Source organism: Cucurbita moschata, unplaced genomic scaffold (assembly GCF_002738365.1).
Source record: "Cucurbita moschata cultivar Rifu unplaced genomic scaffold, Cmos_1.0 Cmo_Scf00023, whole genome shotgun sequence".
NCBI classification, from domain to species: Eukaryota; Viridiplantae; Streptophyta; class Magnoliopsida; order Cucurbitales; family Cucurbitaceae; genus Cucurbita; species Cucurbita moschata.
The window spans coordinates 1279661-1300110 of NW_019268539.1; the positions used below are offsets into that span (position 1 = coordinate 1279661).

Consider the following 20450-nt stretch of genomic DNA (forward strand, 5'->3'; position numbering starts at 1 on the left):
TCCTTTATGGGCTTCCCCTCAATGTTTTAAAACACGTCTACTTGAGAAGTTTTTCACACCCTTATAAGAAATTTTGATGTGAGATCTCACAATTCTCCCCCTTTGAGGGCCAGCATCCCCGCTGGCACACTGCTCGGTGTCCAGCTCTGAGACCATTTGTAACAGTCCATGTAACGACCCAGATCCACCGCTAGCAGATATTGTCTTCTTTGGGCTTTCCTTTTCGGGCTTCCCCTCAAGGCTTTAAAACGCGTATGCTAAGAGAAGGTTTCCACACCCTTATAAACGGTGGTTTGTTCTCCTCCCCAACCAAAACGTGGGACATCACAGTCCAAGTCCACTGTTAACAGATATTATCCGCTTTGACCCATTACATATCTTCATCAACCCACGATTTTAAAACGCATCTTCATGAAGAGATTTCCACACTCTTATAAGAAATGTCTCGTTCAATTCACCTCAGTGCTTATTTTAAACTCGAACAATGAGGTCTCACCTTTTCATTGGCTCGAGAGAGATTTAATTTATGATTGAACCATAAAGATAAATGATATTGTGTAGAAATCTCGGGTCGGGTTGCAAAAAAGTAAGTGCAGCCTAGCTAGCTATTAACCAATACTGATGAGAAATTACAACTCTCATAATTAGAACATGGTAAGTTGATTATGGGTAGCAAATAACAACAGTAAAGCTAAGCAATCTAATCAGTTGATGCTAAGCTTGCCTAATTTGTAAGCCCCATGGGGAGGATGTTAGAAGGTCAGCTCCTTTGCTTCTACTCTACTGACTTACAGAAAATGCTTCACCATTGATCCTAAGCTTTCTTCTCCGCTCGCCTCGCCTCGGTTCGGTTCGGCTTGGCTCAACTCTTGTTGGCAACTTTCAAAAGTGCTAGTTTGACCATCCCAGCTGATGCACCCACCATCCCTCGAAACTGAAACGAAATCAGGCAGCGTAAATTACCCAAGAATCGATTTACAGACAGAAACATACTTCTACTCCTACGCAGTCGTCGTTCTAAATGAAAACAGCACAGTTCTATAACTAAAATAGATATGGCGACTAAAACGTCAAACGAACGAAGGATCGTCATAATCCCGTTCATCAAAGATAATATATCAGCATTTCCATTACGAATCGATGGTTCAATAAATTTGCAGACTATGATCAAACTTGTGGAATGTAAAGCAAACATATGGTTTAGCCTATGAAAGAATAATATAAGCCCTCCGACTCATACATACGTAAGGTCGAAAACGACATTTCTCCATGTTTTGCTACTAGGGATGTAGACGGGTTCAATTTGAGTTGGGTTTTCGGTGTGTCTATGAATGAAAAACATGAAAAACAAATGACAGAAACTAAACTACAAACCTTAGACTTGAGGGTCAGGGAGAAAACGCCGTTACGATCAGAAGATTGAACCGAGTGGGCGTCGAGTTGCAAGTCGTTCAAAGTATCCATGACGTCGACCAATATATATTCTCGATAAGGACAGTGCATGTCAACGAGAACCTCTTGCTCGTTCATGGTGACTTTCACATCTAGTTTAAGGCCATCTTTGGGAATGTTGTTCTTCAGCTTAAGGTCAGTTTCATCCATTTCACAGGCTTTTCTCTTGTTCGTTGAAGGTTTTAAGGTGCCTTCAATTTTATCATAGTCATAGTTATCTGATGTCTGTTCGACCATGTCAAGATATTTCCTTCTGAATCTTTCTTCATAATATAATGAGTCCATGCAAGTTTCCAACTCCTGTACTCGTGCTTCGAGCATCTTCAAATATTTGATTGTATCGTTGAGTATCGATACTTTGTTGATCTGCGTAAAATAATTAAGATTTTCAGATTGTATCACTTTAAGAAGATATGATTGAACCAAAAACGCAACAATGTATGTGCTTAGGAACTTGCAAATTCCGTGGGGGGAAGACCGAAGGTATTAGAGGTAGACACTGGACGATGTGCTAGCGAGAAGGCTGAGCCCTGAAGGGGGGTGGACACGAAGCAGTGTGCCAGCAAGGACGCTGGGCCCCGAAGGGGGGTGGATTTTGAGATCCCACATCGGTTGGGAAGGAGAATGAAACATTCTTTATAAGGGTGTGGAAACCTCTCCCTAATAGAGGCGTTTTAAAAATCTTGAGGGGAACTCGAAAGGTAAAGCCCAAAGAGGACAATATCTGCTAGTGGTGGGCTTGAGTTGTACAAATGGTATGAGAGCCAGATACTGAGCGATGTGCTAGTGAGGAGGTTGAGCCTCGAAGGGGGTAGCCAGCAAGGACGCCAGGTCCCGAAGGGGAGTGGATTGCGGGATCCCATATTGATTGGAGCTAGGCCCCGAAGGGGGTTGGATTGTGAGATCCTACATTGGTAGGGGAAGAGAACGAAACATTTTTTATAAGGGTGTGGAAACCTCTCCCTAGCAAACACGTTTTAAAAACCTTGAGGGGAAGTCCAACAGGGAAAGCGCAAAGAGGACAATATCTGCTAGCAGTAGGCTTAGACTATTACAAAAATGCAACGATGTATATGCTTAGGAACTTGCAAATTCGATGTAAAATCCGCACAAATGTTACAAATCGAAGCTGGAAGTACCTCATTAAGTGAAGGTAGCATGGACTTGAGAGCCATAAACTTCTCATTTTCTCTTAATTTGTCGTGCACGACATCTTTCGTGCAGAAATCGTCGTTACCCTGTTTCAAGATCGACCGTTCCCTGTCCTTGAGGCGATTTAGAGAACAACCAGCAGATAATAATGGAACCGTGAACAAAATCTTCTTCAACATCTTTTGTTGCACCGGGGCCGTGTTTATCTCGGCCATTCCTTTCTTCCATGGCATGAAACTCGATCTGCTCGAGAAACTATGGAGAAGGGGACTTCCAGCCAATTGAGTTGAACTTCCCAAAATGGTGAAGATAGTTTTCTTGTAGTGCAGGTCTTCATCAGTTCTAGGATCTAAGGAAACTGATTTAGTTCGGTTCGAGTTTTGAAGCTCTTTCAAAGATAAATCGTTCGTGCCTTTCGATGAGACTTTCTCCGGATTATTTGCCAAAGCTTCAGAAATACAGTCACTAGGATTCATGGAATCTTGAAAACCGTAACTGAAGTCGTCATCAAGAAACTGCAAACTCCGAAAACACGAAGCCCCTCCCTCGACACCTTCAAGTCTTAAAGGATCTACCATTTGGTGAAACCGTTCACAACCATTTGAAAAACGATCAAGAGAATCAATACCGAACTCATCGTTTTTCCTTTGAATCCCATTTACTGCCTTCCTGTCGAATTTCGCAGCTGTCAAACCGTGGACGTTCTCCATAGCCAAAACTTCAACAATCTCATTGTCAGATTTGGCAACCATTGGTTCTTTACCATTATCGTCTTTATAAGCTGAGGAAGACGATTTCTTAGAGCATATCGGCTTCGAGAACTTCAGTAAAAAATCTTTGACATGTTGAAGAAGACTAGGATCCTCCGAAACCTTAAAAAGACAGCATGAAACACGAAACATGGTCCCGAAACATATGATGTTGATTCATAAATAAACAATTTGTGTAACAGATGATTCTTTATGAATATTACCTGCTCGGTTACACCTAGTTCAATAACGCCGCCAAGGTAAGGAAAGCACACCACAGTCTACAACACAAACAATTTTAAGATCAAGTCTTGAAAATAGCATTGTAAACAGCAGTCAATTCTCAGAGCTTTAGCTGATTCATGTAGCCAATAATCGAACTCGTTACGTATTGTCTGCTTTGGCTCGTTACGTATCGTCGTTAGACTCACGGTTTTAAAACGTGTCTATTAGGGAGAGGTTTCCACACCCTTATAAAGAATGTTTTGTTCCCCTCTCCAACCAATGTGTGATCTCACAATCCACCCTCCTTGGGAGCCCAACGTCCTCGCTGGCACACCGTCCAATGACTGGCTTTGATACTATTTGTAACAGCCCAAGCGCACTGTTAGCAGATATTGTCCGTTATGTGTCACCGTCGGTCTCACGGTTCTAAAACACGTCTGTTAGGGAGAGGGTTCCACGCCCTTATAAAAAATGTTTTGTTCCCCTCTCCAACCGATGTGGGATGTCACAATCCACCCTCCTTGGGGGCCCAGCGTCCTCGCTGGCACACCGCCCAATGTCTGGCTCTGATACCATTTGTAATAGCACAAACCCACTACTAGCAGATATTGTCCGCTTTGACCCGTTACGTATCGTCGTCGGCCTCACGGTTTTAAAACGCATCTGTTAGAGAGAGGTTTCCACACCCTTATATAGAATGCTTTGTTCCCCTCTCCAATCGATGGGGCAGACATAGACAAAGTTTTTTGAAGGCATACTATTCTTAGAGGACTTTTGATTTTCTTTATCATCATAACTAGCACTAGATGATGTTTTACACGGATAATCATACCTGAATCGATGCACTCTGTAAGCAGTCGATCAACGACGTCGAAAATAAGAACCCCAATGAAAAAGAAAGAAGAAAAACGTCAATTTGTTTCTCACTGATAAGATCATAACGAACTTGAATAGGCATCAAACTATTCAAAATCAAACGAGTGATATTTTCCCCCAAAAGAAATCGAACCTTCGCAAGCAAGGAGCGGGAGAATACGCTACTCTCTGCATATTGAGCATTGCATAACCAGATAGTTCGATCATCAGCTAACGCTCTTCCAGGCAAACTATGCACGATAGATCGATAGCGCTCGTAATATCACAAGTTAAACAACAAAAGTCAAGAGATAAACACAAGTATGGATTAGAGAGAATACCCTTGGCCTTGATTGAAGAAAAAGGACATGCAAACCAAGTAATACCATTCAGCATCAGATAGATCTTCAGGAGACAAAGAGGCGGGAGGCTTTTTCGCTCGTTGCTCGCTTTCACCGTCTAAGAGAGACTTGTAGAGCTCTCTCAATTGTTCACTTCGATGTAAGCCCATAATATCGACATGAACATCTTCAGCTTGAACCGTCTTCCTCGTCTTGATGTCTCCATTGTAGTAGCCATCACACCATTCCAGTACCCTAAAGTATAAAACCAAATCTTTTCTTTATAGTACAACAACTGTGAATTTGTAAGCAACCTCGAACAAAGTACACCATAGAGCCTCCCCTAAGGCCTTTGCAGCCCTCGAACAGTCTCCCCTTAATCGAGACTCAACTCCTTCTCTAGAGTCCTCGAACAAAATACACCATAGAGCTTCCCCTGAGACCTATAGAGCCCTTGAACAGCCTCCCCTTATTGAGGCTCGACTCCTTTCTCTGGAGGCATCGAACAAAGTACACTCTTTGTTCAACACTTGAGTCACTTTTTTACTACACCTTCGAGGCTCACAACTTCTTTGTTCGACATTTGAGGATTCTATTTACATAGCTAAGAGCACGACTCTGATACCATGTTAGGAATCACAGACCTCCATAATGGTATGATGTTGTCCACTTTGAGCATAAGCTCTCATGGCTTTGCTTTTGGTTTCCCCAAAAGACCTCACACCAATGAAGATGTATTCCTTACTTATAAACCCATAATCCTCCTCTAAATTAGCCAACTTTGAAACTCCCTCCCAACAATCCTCAATACTATTCTAATGGCCCGTCCCTAGCCCCAATAATCACCGAGAGGCTTTGCCATCTAGGGCTGATTTTAAGTTTTTTTCGAGCCCAAGTTCACCGCTAGCAGATATTGTCCTCTTCGGGCTTTCCCTTTCGGGCTTCCCCTCAAGGTTATAAAACAGTCTACTAAAGAGAGGTTTCCACACCCTTATAAGGAATGCTTCGTTCTCCTCCTCAACCAATGTAGGATCTCACACAAAAGCTTGAGCTCCAGATTTCCGAGGATATCTCCGGACAACCAAGCTCAAAGTTACATGTTATTGTAGATGAAACTCAGATTTTGAGCTCCTCAAAGGTATCCCATTGCTCAGTAATGATATAAAACAGAAGTCCAGTTGAAGGTAAAAGAAAGAAAGGACTTAATCAGATCACTGTAAGCCTAGTTTAAGATCATTAACCACTTCATTTTCATAAATTGTTGCCAAGAACAAACCCCACAACATAAAACAATCAAAATCACAGTACCCATTTGGATTTTCAATACCCATATGGTGAAAAAAAGGAAACCCCAGAAGGATATACAAGCCAAAGAATGAAGAACAATGCCATCAAGAACTGATTAAAAAGAAAAAATGAATACCCATGTTGCCTAATCGACGGTGACCAGAAGATCGCATAGCTCCATTGGATGCTCTTCACAGCGACAGCGAGCTGCTTTCGGAGAATCCCCGGTTCGCTATCACAGATTTCAGTTCCATTAGCCATTTTTTTCAGAAAAAACAGAGAAGCTCAAAAGAAACGATGAAGAACAACGAAAACCCACCAAGCCATTAGCCATAAGGAGCTTAAGATTTGGTTCAAACGCCACAGAATGGCGAAACCCAAAAGGCTTTTAGGCTTTAGCCGTGCGACAGAGAGTAGCAGCTTTCTGAACAGAAAAGTAATTACTGGAAAAAGTGGAAACCATCTTCTCAGATGCAACCCTTATACAAATTTGGGTTTAAAAGAGAGGGTGATAATCGATTAGTTTATGGTTAAAATCTGATCGAGGGGCTGACAAATTCTAATTTAGGGTTTACTTTTTGACTGACGAGACGATGAAATCAAATAGAAAGAGGAAAAGTTTTCATAATTTAAGCTTGTTCGCTTCATAAACGAATCATTCTGAAAACAGGGTATTGTTTACTATTGAATGGGAACTTTTTCTATTCTCAAAATAGTGAAGGCTCAGCTCGTAAATTCTTTGACAAAATGCACCCGACACTTCAATTTCTCAGAATTTTTAAATTTAGATTTTAAAAAATTACTTTTAGCACCTCAACATACGAACTTTAATTTTTAATGCTACGTCCTTATATTTTTAAATATTTAATAATTTAGTCTCCGACACTCGATAAAAGAGATATATGAAGGAATAGAGATCATATCTGATTTACAGTGATCGTAGAAACTTCATGATTTAGCGTGCTTGAGTAGGTAATGTGACCGTGTTGCCATGGATGCTGGTGAACGTTGGGGTATCAAATGCTGAATATGGATAATGAATTTTGGACATAGGTCGTTACAAATACCTCTCCTAGTAAGATGTATGGATTCGTGTTAGTCTGTGGGGATAGTCTTTACTCTTAAGAAGCTAAAAGTAGGTAACGTGACTATGTTGCAAGAGATGAAGGGGAAAGTTGGGGTCATCACGTGTTGAATCCTAATTCCGAATCTTGGACATATGCAGCTACATAGTTATTAAGCTTTCATAGGCCCGCTAACTTTTTTTTTGAAGTCTGGTTCTTTTAAACATTCAATGTGACCTCGACGCCAAACCTTTAGGTTGTTCGAGTAGATTGGGTGACAGATCGACCATTGTAGTACTTCGGGATATAAACCAAGACAATAAATGTCCTACAAACAAGAGTTCCTATCTCGACTGTCTATCAAACCAGTCCTTTGTCCCACTCATCTAATTCGCTCACGAAAAGTTTTATTAATCAAAAACACCTTTTACTTATTTAAAAACTTGAAAAAAAAAACATTCTAATTAAAAAAATTAAAAAAACACCTTTAAAAATATAGAACTTTTAAAAGTAATATTAAAAAGTTTGAATGGCGTCAATAGACCATTTTTTTTTGTCTATATATTGATCGTAATAATTTTTTTCGAACATTTTCTTTATAAAAGTAAAGGGTAACAGTGTTATTTTTAAAATTTCATATGCATTTTTTAAACATAGTACTAACTCGACATTTTTAAGCTTTTTAAAAAGATGTTGAAGGAGTTTCGATTAAATATATTTTTAATTTTTTTTTTTAAATTTATAAAGTTGATGGAGATTTTATTAATTTAGCCAAATATATATATATATATATATATATATATATATATATATATATATCTAAAGATTTTTTTTAATTTTTTTATTTTTTGAAAATTGTAAATTTAATTAAGGGTTTGAATTAAAATTGAATAAAATTTATGATATAAATGGGAAGAAGTACATACTCTTATCTATTTTTATAAAGTTGATAGATAAAAGTGATAAAAAAAGTACAACAATAATTGACCAAATGGGGCCAAGGGAATGCCTCATTTGACAGAGGAGAAGTGGGGGCAAAGTAGTAATTTTACGTTTTAAACCCAAATTAAGTATGACTTTATGATATTGAAAAAATAAGGGAAATTGTCAAAAATAGTATAGGGGTAAAAAAATTAAATTATTATTTTTCGTCCTATATTTTAAAAAATGCTCTTGTATTTTTAGTATTTTTAAAGTATTGAAAAAGTTAGTATTAATAAAAATTTGAACGTTCCAAGATATTTTTGAACGTTGAAGGGCGTTATTGAAATAAAATTGAAGCGGGTTTCATCTAAAATTATCGGTAAATATATATTTCAAATTTTTTTTGAAAATTTAAGTGATCAATTAATTGATAATGCATGAGAATAAGATATCTAGAAATGGGATATATGAGAATTATATAACTGTGTTTAGTGTTACATGAAAATATTATCATGATTTTATGTAAATAAATAATATTTTTGTTTGTTTTTCCGTTACTTTCAACGATTTTTTACATTAGATACTTCTCACCAATTCGCTCAATAAAAACATAAATCGAACGTCCTATAAGGGTATTATTGTAAATTTTAAAAGTTTATGAGTATTTTTTAAATAAAATACAAAAATTTGGGGTATCAAAAGTAAAAAGCTATTTAGCTCGTGAAACTGGAAACCCCAACGAAAAACCTTTCACAATTACGTCCGCATTTAATTAATACTCCAATTTTAGAAGTTTGGACTAAGCAATAATGATCTGACTATAAGAGTGATAGATTAGAAATTAATGTGATTAGGTTACTAAGTGAGATTAGACTTAATTAGTTTATTTATTGTAAATTAGAGCATTATAATCCCAATTTTAATAATAAAATTTTAAATAAAAAAATGCCACGAGCCCTTTATATACAAAGATTCGGGTATGAAAATTTATAGTATTATAGTAATATAGACATTTTTCATTCAGCATTTGACACGTCGGTAGATAATATATTATTTGTATAATACATCGCATAATTATTAATTATTTTTTTAAAATCAGTTTTCATTTTAAAAGTTAAGAATCTAAAATTTTTATTTAAAAAAAAAAGAAAAAAAAGGAGATTTAAGTATGAAATGAGAGAAAATTTTAAAGTTTAAAAGAAAAAAAAAACGAAAGAAAAAATGATAATAAATTGTTAAAAAAGGGAGAGAAAAATATATGAAAAGGGTAACAATTACTTCAATTAAATTTACATTAAAATTTAATTTTTAGAGTTCGTTTACAAGTTTTTGAGCGTTAGCGACACTTCAAACGACATTGAGACGCTGTTCTTAAAAATAATTTGTTGCAACACTCCTATTTATGATTTTAATGTTCCAAAACACTCTTCTAAACTCCAAATACGCGTTGTTTTTACTCGAGTTGTTTGAATGCTACCAAATGACAACCTTGTGAATCATTGTTTTCATTCGAGTTGTTCGAATGCTACCAAATGACCGAATAAACACGTGAAAACGCTGAAATACATCACAAAACTAACAATAACTTACGCCTATTAACAACTTGTTAAAACATTATACATCAAAAGTCCGAGTTGGAGCACAATCCAACCTCGACATAATATGTTCACATCACACAATTAGTCGGATCAGGAAGGAAGGCGGGACGGAGGACTTCAGAATCCCATGTCGAGGTTTAGGGTCAAAGCAACCAAACCGAATCAAACCGAAAAACCATATAAAATCATATCATAGAGACTCTTTGTCGATCCGAGACCGACCTTCAAATTTCAAACCGATTGTTCTTTGTATCCTTACATTAAGGTTTCTTTTCCAAAAGAATATTATTTGAAGAACACTTCCATTTTTCTGTGGCAAGAAAATCATTTCTTCATCTCCTGAGATGAACAATCGGATCTCAATTCTTTTGATGTTCTTCACCAGAAGAACACGACTTTATACAAACAAATTACAGCAAGCACATTAGCAAGGCCCTTATTACTTTGATCCACAACATAGGGTAAAAGCTAACCTAATAGGTTCAATTTAAGTAGAAAGAAAGCAAACCTCAAGAGAAGTAACTCTACTGATTCTTCTTCAGCTTAGAACGGGAAGATGATGAAGATCGATTATCGTAACTGGATGCTCGAATAATGAAAAGAAGTGTTTCTACGAGCATGCCGAAAACCAATCCAAGGATACCTCCAGCAGCACTCTGAGAAACAAAATTTGATGCCCAGTAAATAACAGTACCATGAGAATCAGAAATTAACAAGTTTGCTTGAAGATTAAACAGATATTCAATAAATACCATGATCGGATCGTGCCTAAACAATGCTCGGAATAAAGCATATCCAACAAGATAGCCCGTAAACATTATCAACACGACGTGTAAACCTGCAACAACCTCGTGGCTTGTTAAATATTGTCGTTCAGAAGGCAACAGAACACGAGAAAGAACCATATGATACGACAGATTTCAAAGGTTACAAACAAAGTTCTGAATTACAAGAGTTCAAGTAAAACGTTCATGAGATGTACTGATTCAGACGATCTTGATAATATCGATATTAAAAGTTATCAACAAATCACATAATAAAGATTTCGTTGATGATAAATCCCTGTTTTGTAAAATATGACAAGACCATACTATTCCATAAAACTGCAAGAGTTCAAGTAAAACGTTCATGAGATGTACCGATTCAAACGATCTTGTAATACCAATATTGAAAATTATCAACAAATCACATAATAAAGATTTCGTTGATGATAAATCTCTGTTTTGTAAAATATGACAAGACCATATTATTTCATAAAACTGCAACAGTTCAAGTAAAACGTTCATGACATGTACCGACGCAGACAATTTTGAAATACAGATATTAAAAATTATCAACAAATCACATAACAAAGATTTATTGATGATAAATCTCTGTTTTGTAAAATATGACAAGACCATATTATTTCATAAAACTGCAAGAATTCAAGTAAAACGTTCATGAGATGTACCGATTCCGACGATCTTGTAATACCCATATTAAAAATTAATAAAAATTTTCTTGATGATAAATCTCTGTTTTGTAAAATATGACAAGACCATATTAATTCATAAAACTACATTCAATTTTATCTTATACAAAAAATCTGCTCATATTTGAATATATCATAAAAAGTAAATCGGTATATATCGGCAACGTAAAACAACAAGGTTGCATACATACCGAACCCCAGCTGATCCTTGTAGGAAGAGAAAGGCTCATCAATTGGTTTCTTAGGTGCGATATCCTTCACTAGTTCCTGATAGGCCTTCCTCTCTGCTACATCCGCAAGCTTCTTCAGTCTAGCCTTTAACTCCTCACTCTGTATACACATAGCAACAAGTTAACAAGCCCACAAGAAAAAATATGTTCTACCAAAAGTACTCAAACGTGTAAGTTTTAACGTTTCAGCATAAAAAGTCAGTTTGGATTCCCATAAACGTGGTTCAAAGGCTCAATCTTCTAATACAACTTGCCCCAAGTCATGCCTAGATTGAAGGGATTCAGGACATGAATGACATCATTAGCATGGTCATAGAGGTACTAAATTGTGTGCTCTTAGTTCATATCCATGTCAAGTTCAACTTGGCCCAAATCATGCCTAGATTGAAGGGATTCAGGACATGAATGACATCATTAGCATGGTCGTAGAGGTACTAAATTGTGTGTTCTTAGTTCATATCCATGTCAAGTACTTTGGAGTTAATATACAACTAGTTAGAGCAGTGTTCACAACCAAATCAGCATGAAACCAAACATTGCACTCATTTCTTCCCCCTTCTCTCTTCAAGCTAGAGGAATTCTAATTAGATAACCTAATTTGCATGTTAATTATACCCTAATTTTCAGAAATTTCAAAGAATCCATCCATTAATTTGGATTTGGATCTCCCATCTTCAATTTGTCATCAAATCATCACTCCGACTAATATAGAACTAGATAAATAAGATCCAAGATTAAATTATTATACATACCTTCTCCCTTGGTTTAGGGCTTGTAAAGACGAACTCCGATCCATTCAAAAGACGGAGCAAATCCGGCCGGGTGGACGATTCCGTAGCAAACCAGATAGCTCTCAGCGGCTTATACGGAACATTGTCTTGTGAAGCGAGATTTGAAGCAAGCTGCCGGAGTTCCTCAGAAATTCGTGAGTCTATGGACGCCGAGGTCAGAAATGAGCGAATAGCTTCGGTGTGAGCTATGACAAGACCAGACGGATGCGCCTGGTCGTTGATCATCGTAGAAAAGGGCTTTGAAAATCAAGAACAGCGATATCCCTCGCCGGCGGGACCTGTGGAAGAGACGAGAGCTTAAAGCAACTACAATGGAGTTCGACGTTTTAGTTCATGGGAGCGGTTCGGTTTGGTTCGGTCTGAGGAGATGTAAAACCAAACCGAACCGTTACCCCCAATCCTACAAAACACGTGTGACCCACACGGGAACACGTCCCATCCACCCGCTTCACGTTCACTCGGTTATACCCTTACACGCCTCCTTCGTGCGTGCCAATTTTCCCAATTCTGAATCACCTCCACACGCGCGCGCGTGCGAAACCCTTCCCCTCGCATGCTCGCACGCTTGAGAATCAATCTCTCTCTCTCCCTCTCCCTCTCTCCTCTGTCGCCGGACTAGCGAGTCGCCGGTGAATTCTAGAATCCATGCTCCTTGATTCTTCTCCGGTCGGAACCAGACTGATCGACGGAAAGTTGTCTCTGGAGTACCTTGCCTTTCGCCGGAAAGGTTCCGTCATCTCCGCGCGAAACTTTTATGGTATTGTTGAAGATTTAGGTATTTGTTCATACGGATTTTTTTTTGAAGTAGTCGTTCTTGCAGAATTTGGTGCTGAGATTTGTAGGTGAAATTTTCGAAGGAATCAACTGGTTTGAGGTTCTAGACACGTGGTTTCTTTCTACTGGTGGAGATAAGACTTGGCGAAGAAAGGAAAATGAAATATGACGTTCTTGAGGTACTGTAGATTTCCTTTTTCCTTGTAGACTTTCGAGTTTTTCTGCTGGAATTTCAAGTTGCTTTTTAGCTACGGGAACCACTCCCCTGTATTGAATATGGAATCTCAGAAGTGAACTTTTTACGGTGTTTGTGGAGAATAGGATGAACATCGAACACTTTTTAGATGAAGTTTCAATGTTCCAAAGAAAATTAAACTAGTTTCGTACTTGTTCTGTCTCCTTGATACATTAAAGATGGCATATATTGAATATTCATGTACTAACTTGACTGAAAGTTGTGGAGATCTTGCAACTCTTGTAATTTTTTTGAATTTTAATTGGATGCTTTTATGATAACAGTTTGACATGTGACAGTTAATACCCAGTTTCATTTTGTTGCCAGAGTACTCTTTCCTGCTCGATTTGCAAAGAAGTTCATGTACATAGTAGTAGTGGTAACATATGGAGCGTGTTATCTGGACGTTAACTGTCGCTGAATTGAGAAATAGTGGATTTGCAGTATAATAATTGATCGTAAACTATTACGTCCTAGTGGTATATAATTTGGAGCCAACGCGATTATGGCAACGGATATGCAAAAATTGATAGGTACAAGTGAGGAAGATGATGATGAGGATGTGGAGATGGATGTGAAAGAGGAGGATGATGAAGAAGATGATGGGGAGAAGCGGATTTGTAGTTCGTTAATGGTTGGGGATGATGGAGGAATGGTGTCGAGTGGTAGCAACAATAATCGCTTTGAACAGCACCAGGTACAAGAACAAGTGGGCACCCCTGGGGGTGGCCGTAGGTGTAGACCAGTTGAAGAGAAAGAGAGAACAAAGTTGAGAGAGCGGCATCGAAGGGCAATCACTGCTAGGATCTTGGCAGGTCTTCGGCGACATGGTAATTATAATCTCAGAGTTAGGGCAGATATCAATGATGTGATTGCAGCTCTTGCTACAGAAGCTGGTTGGGTAGTTCTACCGGATGGAACCACGTTTCCTTCAAGATCTCAGGTACTTGTTTAGTAGCCATTCCTTTGGATTTAATAAAGTGAAATCTCGCAATGATATGAGCATCATCCATTTCAGTTGTAAAACATGTGCGAAATAAATAATAATTACTAGCATTTGGCAAATCAACCTGCAAAGTTAATTGCAAAATTGCAATGTTTTGTTTGTAAGCAGATTTCATTCATCAACTTTATAATCCTATTATAGTTTATGAAGGTACACAGACATAGTAGTAACTAAATAGGCTGCGTCGACATTCCTTGAATATCACCTCGAACAAATTTCAGAAATACCCAAATGGGAACATTTCTCTTCAACATTTACAGGGCATCAAAGCTGCTGGAGGAGGTTCTACTGCAATAACTTCATCCTCTTCCCATATGGTGTCTCAACAAACTCCATCAACGTTCATTAGGGGAGTCAGTTGTGGCCTTAGGAGCTTGCCAGAATACAATGCATGTCGAATGAAAGGTGTTTTTTTGCCTAATTCGCCAACATATGAGGCATCTCCAAATGCTAGATGTCAAAGTTCATCCCTGATAGGAGATGCCGTTGAACAGTCAGCTGGTCATCCGCTTATCAGTAGTTCAGTTGATGCTGTAGATGGAATGCAGGTAGTCAAATTGGTTGTTTCATTGCCCATCTCCGGGCCTGTTCTTGTTATTCTTGCTCATGCTTTCGGACACTGATTGATCTCATGGATATGCTTATTCCTTACTATGGCATGTAGTTGAGGCATGAATATGACTGTGGTTGATGATGCATAACAAACACCTCCTCTTTTTGTGTGGTTTTTTTAATACCCTTGTATGCTTTAATTCTTTTTTCAATGGAAGTTCATTTTTGAATAAAAAAAATTTAAATTAAATTAAATCGCTTTGCATATTAAGCTACTTGAAGCATTTGAAAACAGTGATAAGCACTTTGAGCTCCTTATTGCAAGTGCTGGCGTGATTGATTTTCATATATTTGATTAACAATGGGAATACCTTCTGTAGCAATATATTGAACATGGTATTGTTCTTTGTAGATTGTTGACGTAGCCCCAAAAATACCTGAACGTGATTTTGCTGGGAGTACTTACATTCCAGTTTATGTGATGCTGCCGGTAGGTGCCGTTTATTTTCTAACCGATAAATTTTGAATTTGGTTTATCTATTTTCAGTACCTTAAGTTCTGTTCCCTGTGAGTTCCTCCCCAATTCAGCCTTGTTTGAGAAAGCATCTTTTGGTGTTGATAAAAATGGGGTCATTGTTGGATATTGTTGCTGCTTTACATCTTATTTTGGAGCTACTAATTTACTTGTCCCTTTTCTGGTGATAGTTGGGAGTCATTAATATGAAATGTGAGCTAGTTGATCCAGATGGGTTGCTTAAGCAGCTAAGGCTGCTGAAGTCGGTAAATGTCGATGGTGTCATGGTTGATTGTTGGTGGGGGATAGTTGAAGCTCATTCTCCACAGGAATATAATTGGAATGGTTACCGAGGACTTTTTCAGATGGTGCATGAATTGAAGCTCAAGTTACAGGTGAAGTTATTGTCTCATGTCGTCTCGGACTCTTTTGCTCTCATGTTTTCTCTCCTTTAGGATGACATGATTGTTTTGTTTGTCTTCTAATGCTAAGGAGTGGTGATAGTTCGTTCTCATATTTGTCTTAATCCTCTCTTTATAATGTTCATTTCAATAGGAAAAGGAGACTTTTTGAATATTTTATTACGTGTATTGCACTGCAGTTTAAATTTTTAGTTTTTCAAGCTTATGATTAAATATATTATCATGTAATTGTATATACATTATTAAATAGATAAAATGAACCTTACAATTCTTAATGCACTACAGATCTATACATAATTGTAAAAAAATTAACTTACATTTCAATTTATTGTTTAATAACTTTGTTGGCGCTATATGCTTTAGACATATAAACTTACACCAGAAAGTTTATATTTTTCTCTTGCATAATACTTAGCATGTGGTTTAGGCCATTGGAAATTGGTAATAGAACTTATCAGTTTTTTCATGGCTTAGTTAAATTGGACTATGGTATTGGAAAACATTGAAAATCTCACTCACAAAAGAGGAATTAGCTAAGTTATCGGTAAAGTTTCTTCGCACGTGCGCTTATGAATTGGAAGGAAGTTGACAGTTTCAACTTACATAGCTTAACTTATTCTTGTGAGGCTGACATTGTTTACAGTAGAAGATTGCTCTCTGCTATGGGGTGTTTCACTGGGAAAGTTTCTTGGCTGGATTTTTTAGGTCATCTGCCTCATATAAATATACATAAACTACAACGCTGGAAAGTTTTACAAACTTTCTCATGTTTATGTTCCCCTTGTATAGGTTTCTTGAGCAATTTAGTCTCGCACAAGGGAATAATAAATTCCTTGGCGTTGCTCAACATCCAAGGAATATATTGATATCTACTTGGATCTACATACTTCAATTTGAAGACGTCTTTGCTGAGTCGTAAACTTTATTTGGATATGGTGAATATCTGTTTCAACCAATCTATTGGAGGCTGATTAAAAATTCTTCTGAATTTTTATGAGAATTCCTGCTTTGTTGTCATCTAAGACTCGAAATCTACATGTATTATTAGACATGCATCTCTTTTTCATTCAAATGGAGAGCTACTAACTTATTAAAGCAATAAAATTTAATCTTGAAATGCATGCATTACTTAACAATGCAATGAATTAAAGTAAATTTAGTGGTTGCTGTTGGTTCCCCCTACTTTTTAGTTTGATGTAGTTCTTGGAATTTTATTGTTAAAGCCTTTGTTAATCGAAATTTGTTGTCCGGTTTATACAATCCAGGTTGTGCTGTCATTTCATGAATGTGGAGGCAACGTTGGTGATGATGTTTGTATTCCACTACCTCATTGGGTTGCTGAAATTGGTCGGAGTAATCCTGACATATTCTTTACTGATAGAGAGGGAAGACGCAATCCTGAATGTCTCTCATGGGGAGTCGATAAGGAGCGAGTGTTAAGAGGCCGGACAGGTCTTGAGGTAACATTAATTAAAGATTACCATGAGATCATATTTAATTGTAAAGATATGAATTGAGCTTCTTGAAATTATAGAATTAAGTATGCTTTCTGGGATACTCAAGCTCTGCTGGATTCATTACCATAATAAAGTGGAGGCATATTTTGGAACACTTTTCACTTTGGGAGTATGTCCTAGCATGCGTGTTTTATCGTTTATATTTTCTTTGGGCATCTGTTGATCCTGTGTTATAAGTCTCGGTTTCGTTGTCTTCCGAAACAAAAGGCCTCTATTACCAAATGTTAGACTAGCTAGGAATTTCCCTCGTTACATGGATCTGAAAAAAATTTCATAATGTTTATTTTCTTTCGTGTAGGTTTATTTTGACTATATGAGAAGCTTTCGTGTTGAATTTAATGATTTCTTCGAAGATGGAGTCATCACAACAATTGAAGTTGGTTTGGGACCATGTGGGGAGCTTAGATTTCCATCATGTCCTGTTAAGCATGGTTGGAGATATCCTGGCATTGGTGAATTCCAGGTACTATGTTGCACTACGTAACATCATGAGTTTTTCTCGCAATTATATCATAAATTTGCAATTTCATGGATTTTTATTCTTGTCCGATTTCTTACTCGATCTTCAAAGAAGAATGACTTCTCCTACTCTTCCTCCTTTAGGATAGGATCTTCGTTGGTTCTTCTTTCACTAATGATCCAATGAGATCACCATTTGCTAATCGTTCGCGCTAACGCGCGAGGGACGAGAATTTCTTTCACTTGCTTTTCAGTCTCAAGACAATAGTCTCTCTCTTCAATAAATATAAAGCGAAGCAAAGCGCATGGCGCTAAAATTATTGTTTGGAAAGATTTACGTCTGTTGATAGCACCTATTCCAATTAAACTCTGGGAATTGAGCATGATCCCCCTGGTCATTTTAGATTCCCTCCTAACTTTATCTACATTTTGTTGCTAATAAAATCCCATCTGCTTCCGAAATCGTTCGTGTATTATTTTGATCTTAACAGTTTCTTCATTTCAGTGTTATGATCAGTACTTGTTGAAAAATTTGAGGAAAGCAGCAGAAGCAAGGGGACACTCCTTCTGGGCGAGAGGACCAGATAATGCAGGTTCCTACAGCTCTAGGCCACATGAAACAGGTTTCTTTTGTGATGGAGGTGATTATGATGGCTACTATGGTAGGTTCTTCCTTAATTGGTACTCCCAAGTTTTAGTCGATCATGGAGATAGGGTACTTTATCTGGCAAAGTTGGCTTTCGAGGGAACCCGCATTGTTGCGAAGGTAAGCGAGCCTTGTAAACTGCCAGTACTCTAGTTTGAAACATGTATTGTATATCTAGTAGCGTAATTGTTTGATTAATAACTAGCATTGCTTGATTATTCACTCCACCTGCTATATGTTAAATTCTGAGCAGCTCTCAGGTATTCACTGGTGGTACAAGACAGCAAGTCATGCAGCTGAATTGACTGCTGGGTACTATAACCCTTGCAATCGTGATGGTTATGCTGCAATTATGGCAATGCTGAAAAAGCATTCTGCTTCTTTGAACTTCACTTCTGCTGGATTTCACATGTTAGACCAGCGAGAAGACTTTGCAAATTCGCTGTCTGATCCAGAGGCAGTAGTCTGGCAAGTAAGAACATAATATTAGACTTCAAATTTTGTTTAGATTCTGTAGTATTATACCCATTACTGGATTACTATGCCCTCTTTGACACTTCCTCATGAACAATCCAGGTGACAAATGCTGCACGGGACAATAGTGTCGAAGTTGTAAGCGAGAACGCTCACCCTTTCCTCGACAGAGTAGGTTATAACAAGATATTGGACAGCGCCAAGCCCCTGGCCGACCCGGATGGGAGATATTTGTCATCGTTTATCTTTCACAGGCTCAGTCCACTTCTCTTAGAAAGACTAAACTTCATGGAGTTCGAACGATTTGTGAAGAGAATGCACGGTAAAGCTCTCGGTTTCTACTTCTCTTCCCGAAATCATATCCTTGAGTCGGAATCATTAGTTTCTTAATATGAATAATTCGGAACATTGCAATTGCTGTTCTGCCATTGACAAATATGTCGTTGTCAAATGCAGGAGAAGCTGTTCATGATCTCCAGGTATAGCCAGCAAGAATATGTATAATTCATCTCTCCAGAAGTATTGGGAGTTGTCAATATATTGCAGATCAGGTAATTGATATTATTAGTTTCCAGTTAAAACTTCTAGATATCGAGTCCATATTTATTGTCAATTAGATGTAGCTGTTGCAATGATGTGATTAAACAGAACTTGTAAAAGGTATTTTATGCATCAATATTGAAATCACCATTTTACAATGGATTCGAGAGGCCATTTTGTTTGTCACAAACACCAACCAAACCGTCTTAGTAGGTTGCATGTGAGATGATAAGCGCCTACAATGCTGGAATTTGCAAAGCTAGAGGTCCTTTTAGAATCCTTGCAAAACGTTCATAGAGAAAGCTAACTTAATGGATTGATTCCAACCAAGAGCTGATTAGAAGATGAATGACTCTTAGATCGAACTTGGAATCTATGATGGTCACTCTTAGATACCAAGACAATTCACTCCAGAATTAGCTTGATCAAAACTAATTCAATGAATCGGTTTAAACATCAAACCTAAAACAATATTTGAAAAAAAATAACACCAAAAGGGTATCAAGAAAACACAAAGGTTTTTTCTGTATTCAACCAAAATCCTCAAACATGAATATTACATGCCTTTGAGTAGGCCTAAAAGATAACCCTAACAAAATAAAGTTCAGCCACCAACCACTAATAAATGCTATTAAATACAAATTGAGTTCAGCCACCAACCACTAATAAATGCTAATAAATGCTATTAAATACAATACAAATTGAGTTCAGCCACCAACCACTAATAAATACTAATAAATGCTATTAAATACAAATTGAAAAATATAAGGCATACAAACTATTAATAATTGAAAAATATAAGGCATACAAACTATTAATAAATGCTATTAAATATAAATTGAAGCAAATAAGGTATTAATAAATTTCCTTATTGGTAATTCAACTACCAAATGCAAGTCTTCTAATTACTTTCCATAAATTTCCTTAATTGGTAATTCAACTATCAAAGGCAAGTCTTCTAATTACTTTTCAATATCAACCACTCCATTATTTTCTTGATTTGATTCTTGAATCTTCTTTGTATTGCTTCTTGTAATTGCTCGTTTGGGTACATGGAAGTGATCAGTTGTTGGATTCATATCATGAGATCCCACATTGGTTGGAGAGGGGAACGAAACATTTTTTATAAGGATGTGAAAACTTTTCCCTAGAAGACGCGTTTTAAAACCTTG

The 20450-nt window shown here is 37.4% G+C and overlaps 3 protein-coding genes across 5 annotated transcripts; 1 reads left to right on the top strand and 2 right to left on the bottom strand.

Annotated features, from left to right (window-relative positions):
• Positions 1-530: 530 nt before the first annotated feature.
• LOC111460355 (transcription factor EGL1-like) lies at positions 531-6645 on the bottom strand. Of its 2 annotated transcripts, XM_023103593.1 has the most exons (9): positions 6381-6645; positions 6198-6293; positions 4775-5029; positions 4588-4684; positions 4411-4425; positions 3578-3634; positions 2592-3476; positions 1375-1818; positions 531-934 (listed from the first exon to the last, which is right to left on the bottom strand). In XM_023103593.1, the coding sequence occupies exons 1-9, from the start codon at positions 6386-6388 to the stop codon at positions 863-865; spliced, it is 1929 nt and encodes a 642-aa protein (XP_022959361.1). In that variant the 5' UTR covers positions 6389-6645; the 3' UTR covers positions 531-862. The 2 variants fall into 2 exon arrangements, with proteins under 2 accessions (XP_022959361.1, XP_022959360.1); XM_023103592.1 differs by lacking the exon at positions 6381-6645 and having other exon boundaries at positions 6198-6322.
• Positions 6646-9995: 3350 nt separating this feature from the next.
• LOC111460360 lies at positions 9996-12452 on the bottom strand. The gene is made up of 4 exons (XM_023103598.1): positions 12101-12452; positions 11310-11448; positions 10400-10485; positions 9996-10303 (listed from the first exon to the last, which is right to left on the bottom strand). Exons 1-4 carry the CDS (start codon positions 12362-12364, stop codon positions 10172-10174), a joined length of 621 nt encoding a protein of 206 aa, XP_022959366.1. The 5' UTR covers positions 12365-12452; the 3' UTR covers positions 9996-10171.
• A 162-nt stretch (positions 12453-12614) lies between these two features.
• LOC111460354 (beta-amylase 7-like) lies at positions 12615-19440 on the top strand. 2 transcript variants are annotated; one of them, XM_023103589.1, is made up of 12 exons: positions 12615-12896; positions 12960-13092; positions 13476-14091; positions 14415-14702; positions 15119-15196; positions 15412-15615; positions 16908-17102; positions 17458-17622; positions 18124-18384; positions 18518-18736; positions 18841-19060; positions 19195-19440. In XM_023103589.1, the coding sequence occupies exons 3-12, from the start codon at positions 13654-13656 to the stop codon at positions 19221-19223; spliced, it is 2097 nt and encodes a 698-aa protein (XP_022959357.1). In that variant the 5' UTR covers positions 12615-12896; positions 12960-13092; positions 13476-13653; the 3' UTR covers positions 19224-19440. The 2 variants fall into 2 exon arrangements, with proteins under 2 accessions (XP_022959357.1, XP_022959358.1); XM_023103590.1 differs by having other exon boundaries at positions 12615-12866.
• Positions 19441-20450: the final 1010 nt, after the last annotated feature.

Coding starts and splice junctions, on each gene's coding strand:
- LOC111460355 (XM_023103592.1), bottom strand. CDS start 6,322: ATGGCTAATGGAACTGAAATCTGTGATAGCGAACCGGGGATTCTCCGA. Junction 3,477..3,577: donor AACTAGGTGTAACCGAGCAG/GTAATATTCATA, acceptor TGTCTTTTTAAG/GTTTCGGAGGATCCTAGTCT. Junction 935..1,374: donor CCCTGACCCTCAAGTCTAAG/GTTTGTAGTTTA, acceptor ATTTCGTTTCAG/TTTCGAGGGATGGTGGGTGC.
- LOC111460354 (XM_023103589.1), top strand. CDS start 13,654: ATGGCAACGGATATGCAAAAATTGATAGGTACAAGTGAGGAAGATGAT. Junction 14,703..15,118: donor ATGCTGTAGATGGAATGCAG/GTAGTCAAATTG, acceptor TGTTCTTTGTAG/ATTGTTGACGTAGCCCCAAA. Junction 18,385..18,517: donor GAACCCGCATTGTTGCGAAG/GTAAGCGAGCCT, acceptor AATTCTGAGCAG/CTCTCAGGTATTCACTGGTG.
- LOC111460360 (XM_023103598.1), bottom strand. CDS start 12,364: ATGATCAACGACCAGGCGCATCCGTCTGGTCTTGTCATAGCTCACACC. Junction 11,449..12,100: donor GCCCTAAACCAAGGGAGAAG/GTATGTATAATA, acceptor ATGTGTATACAG/AGTGAGGAGTTAAAGGCTAG. Junction 10,304..10,399: donor TTAGGCACGATCCGATCATG/GTATTTATTGAA, acceptor TTTGTTTCTCAG/AGTGCTGCTGGAGGTATCCT.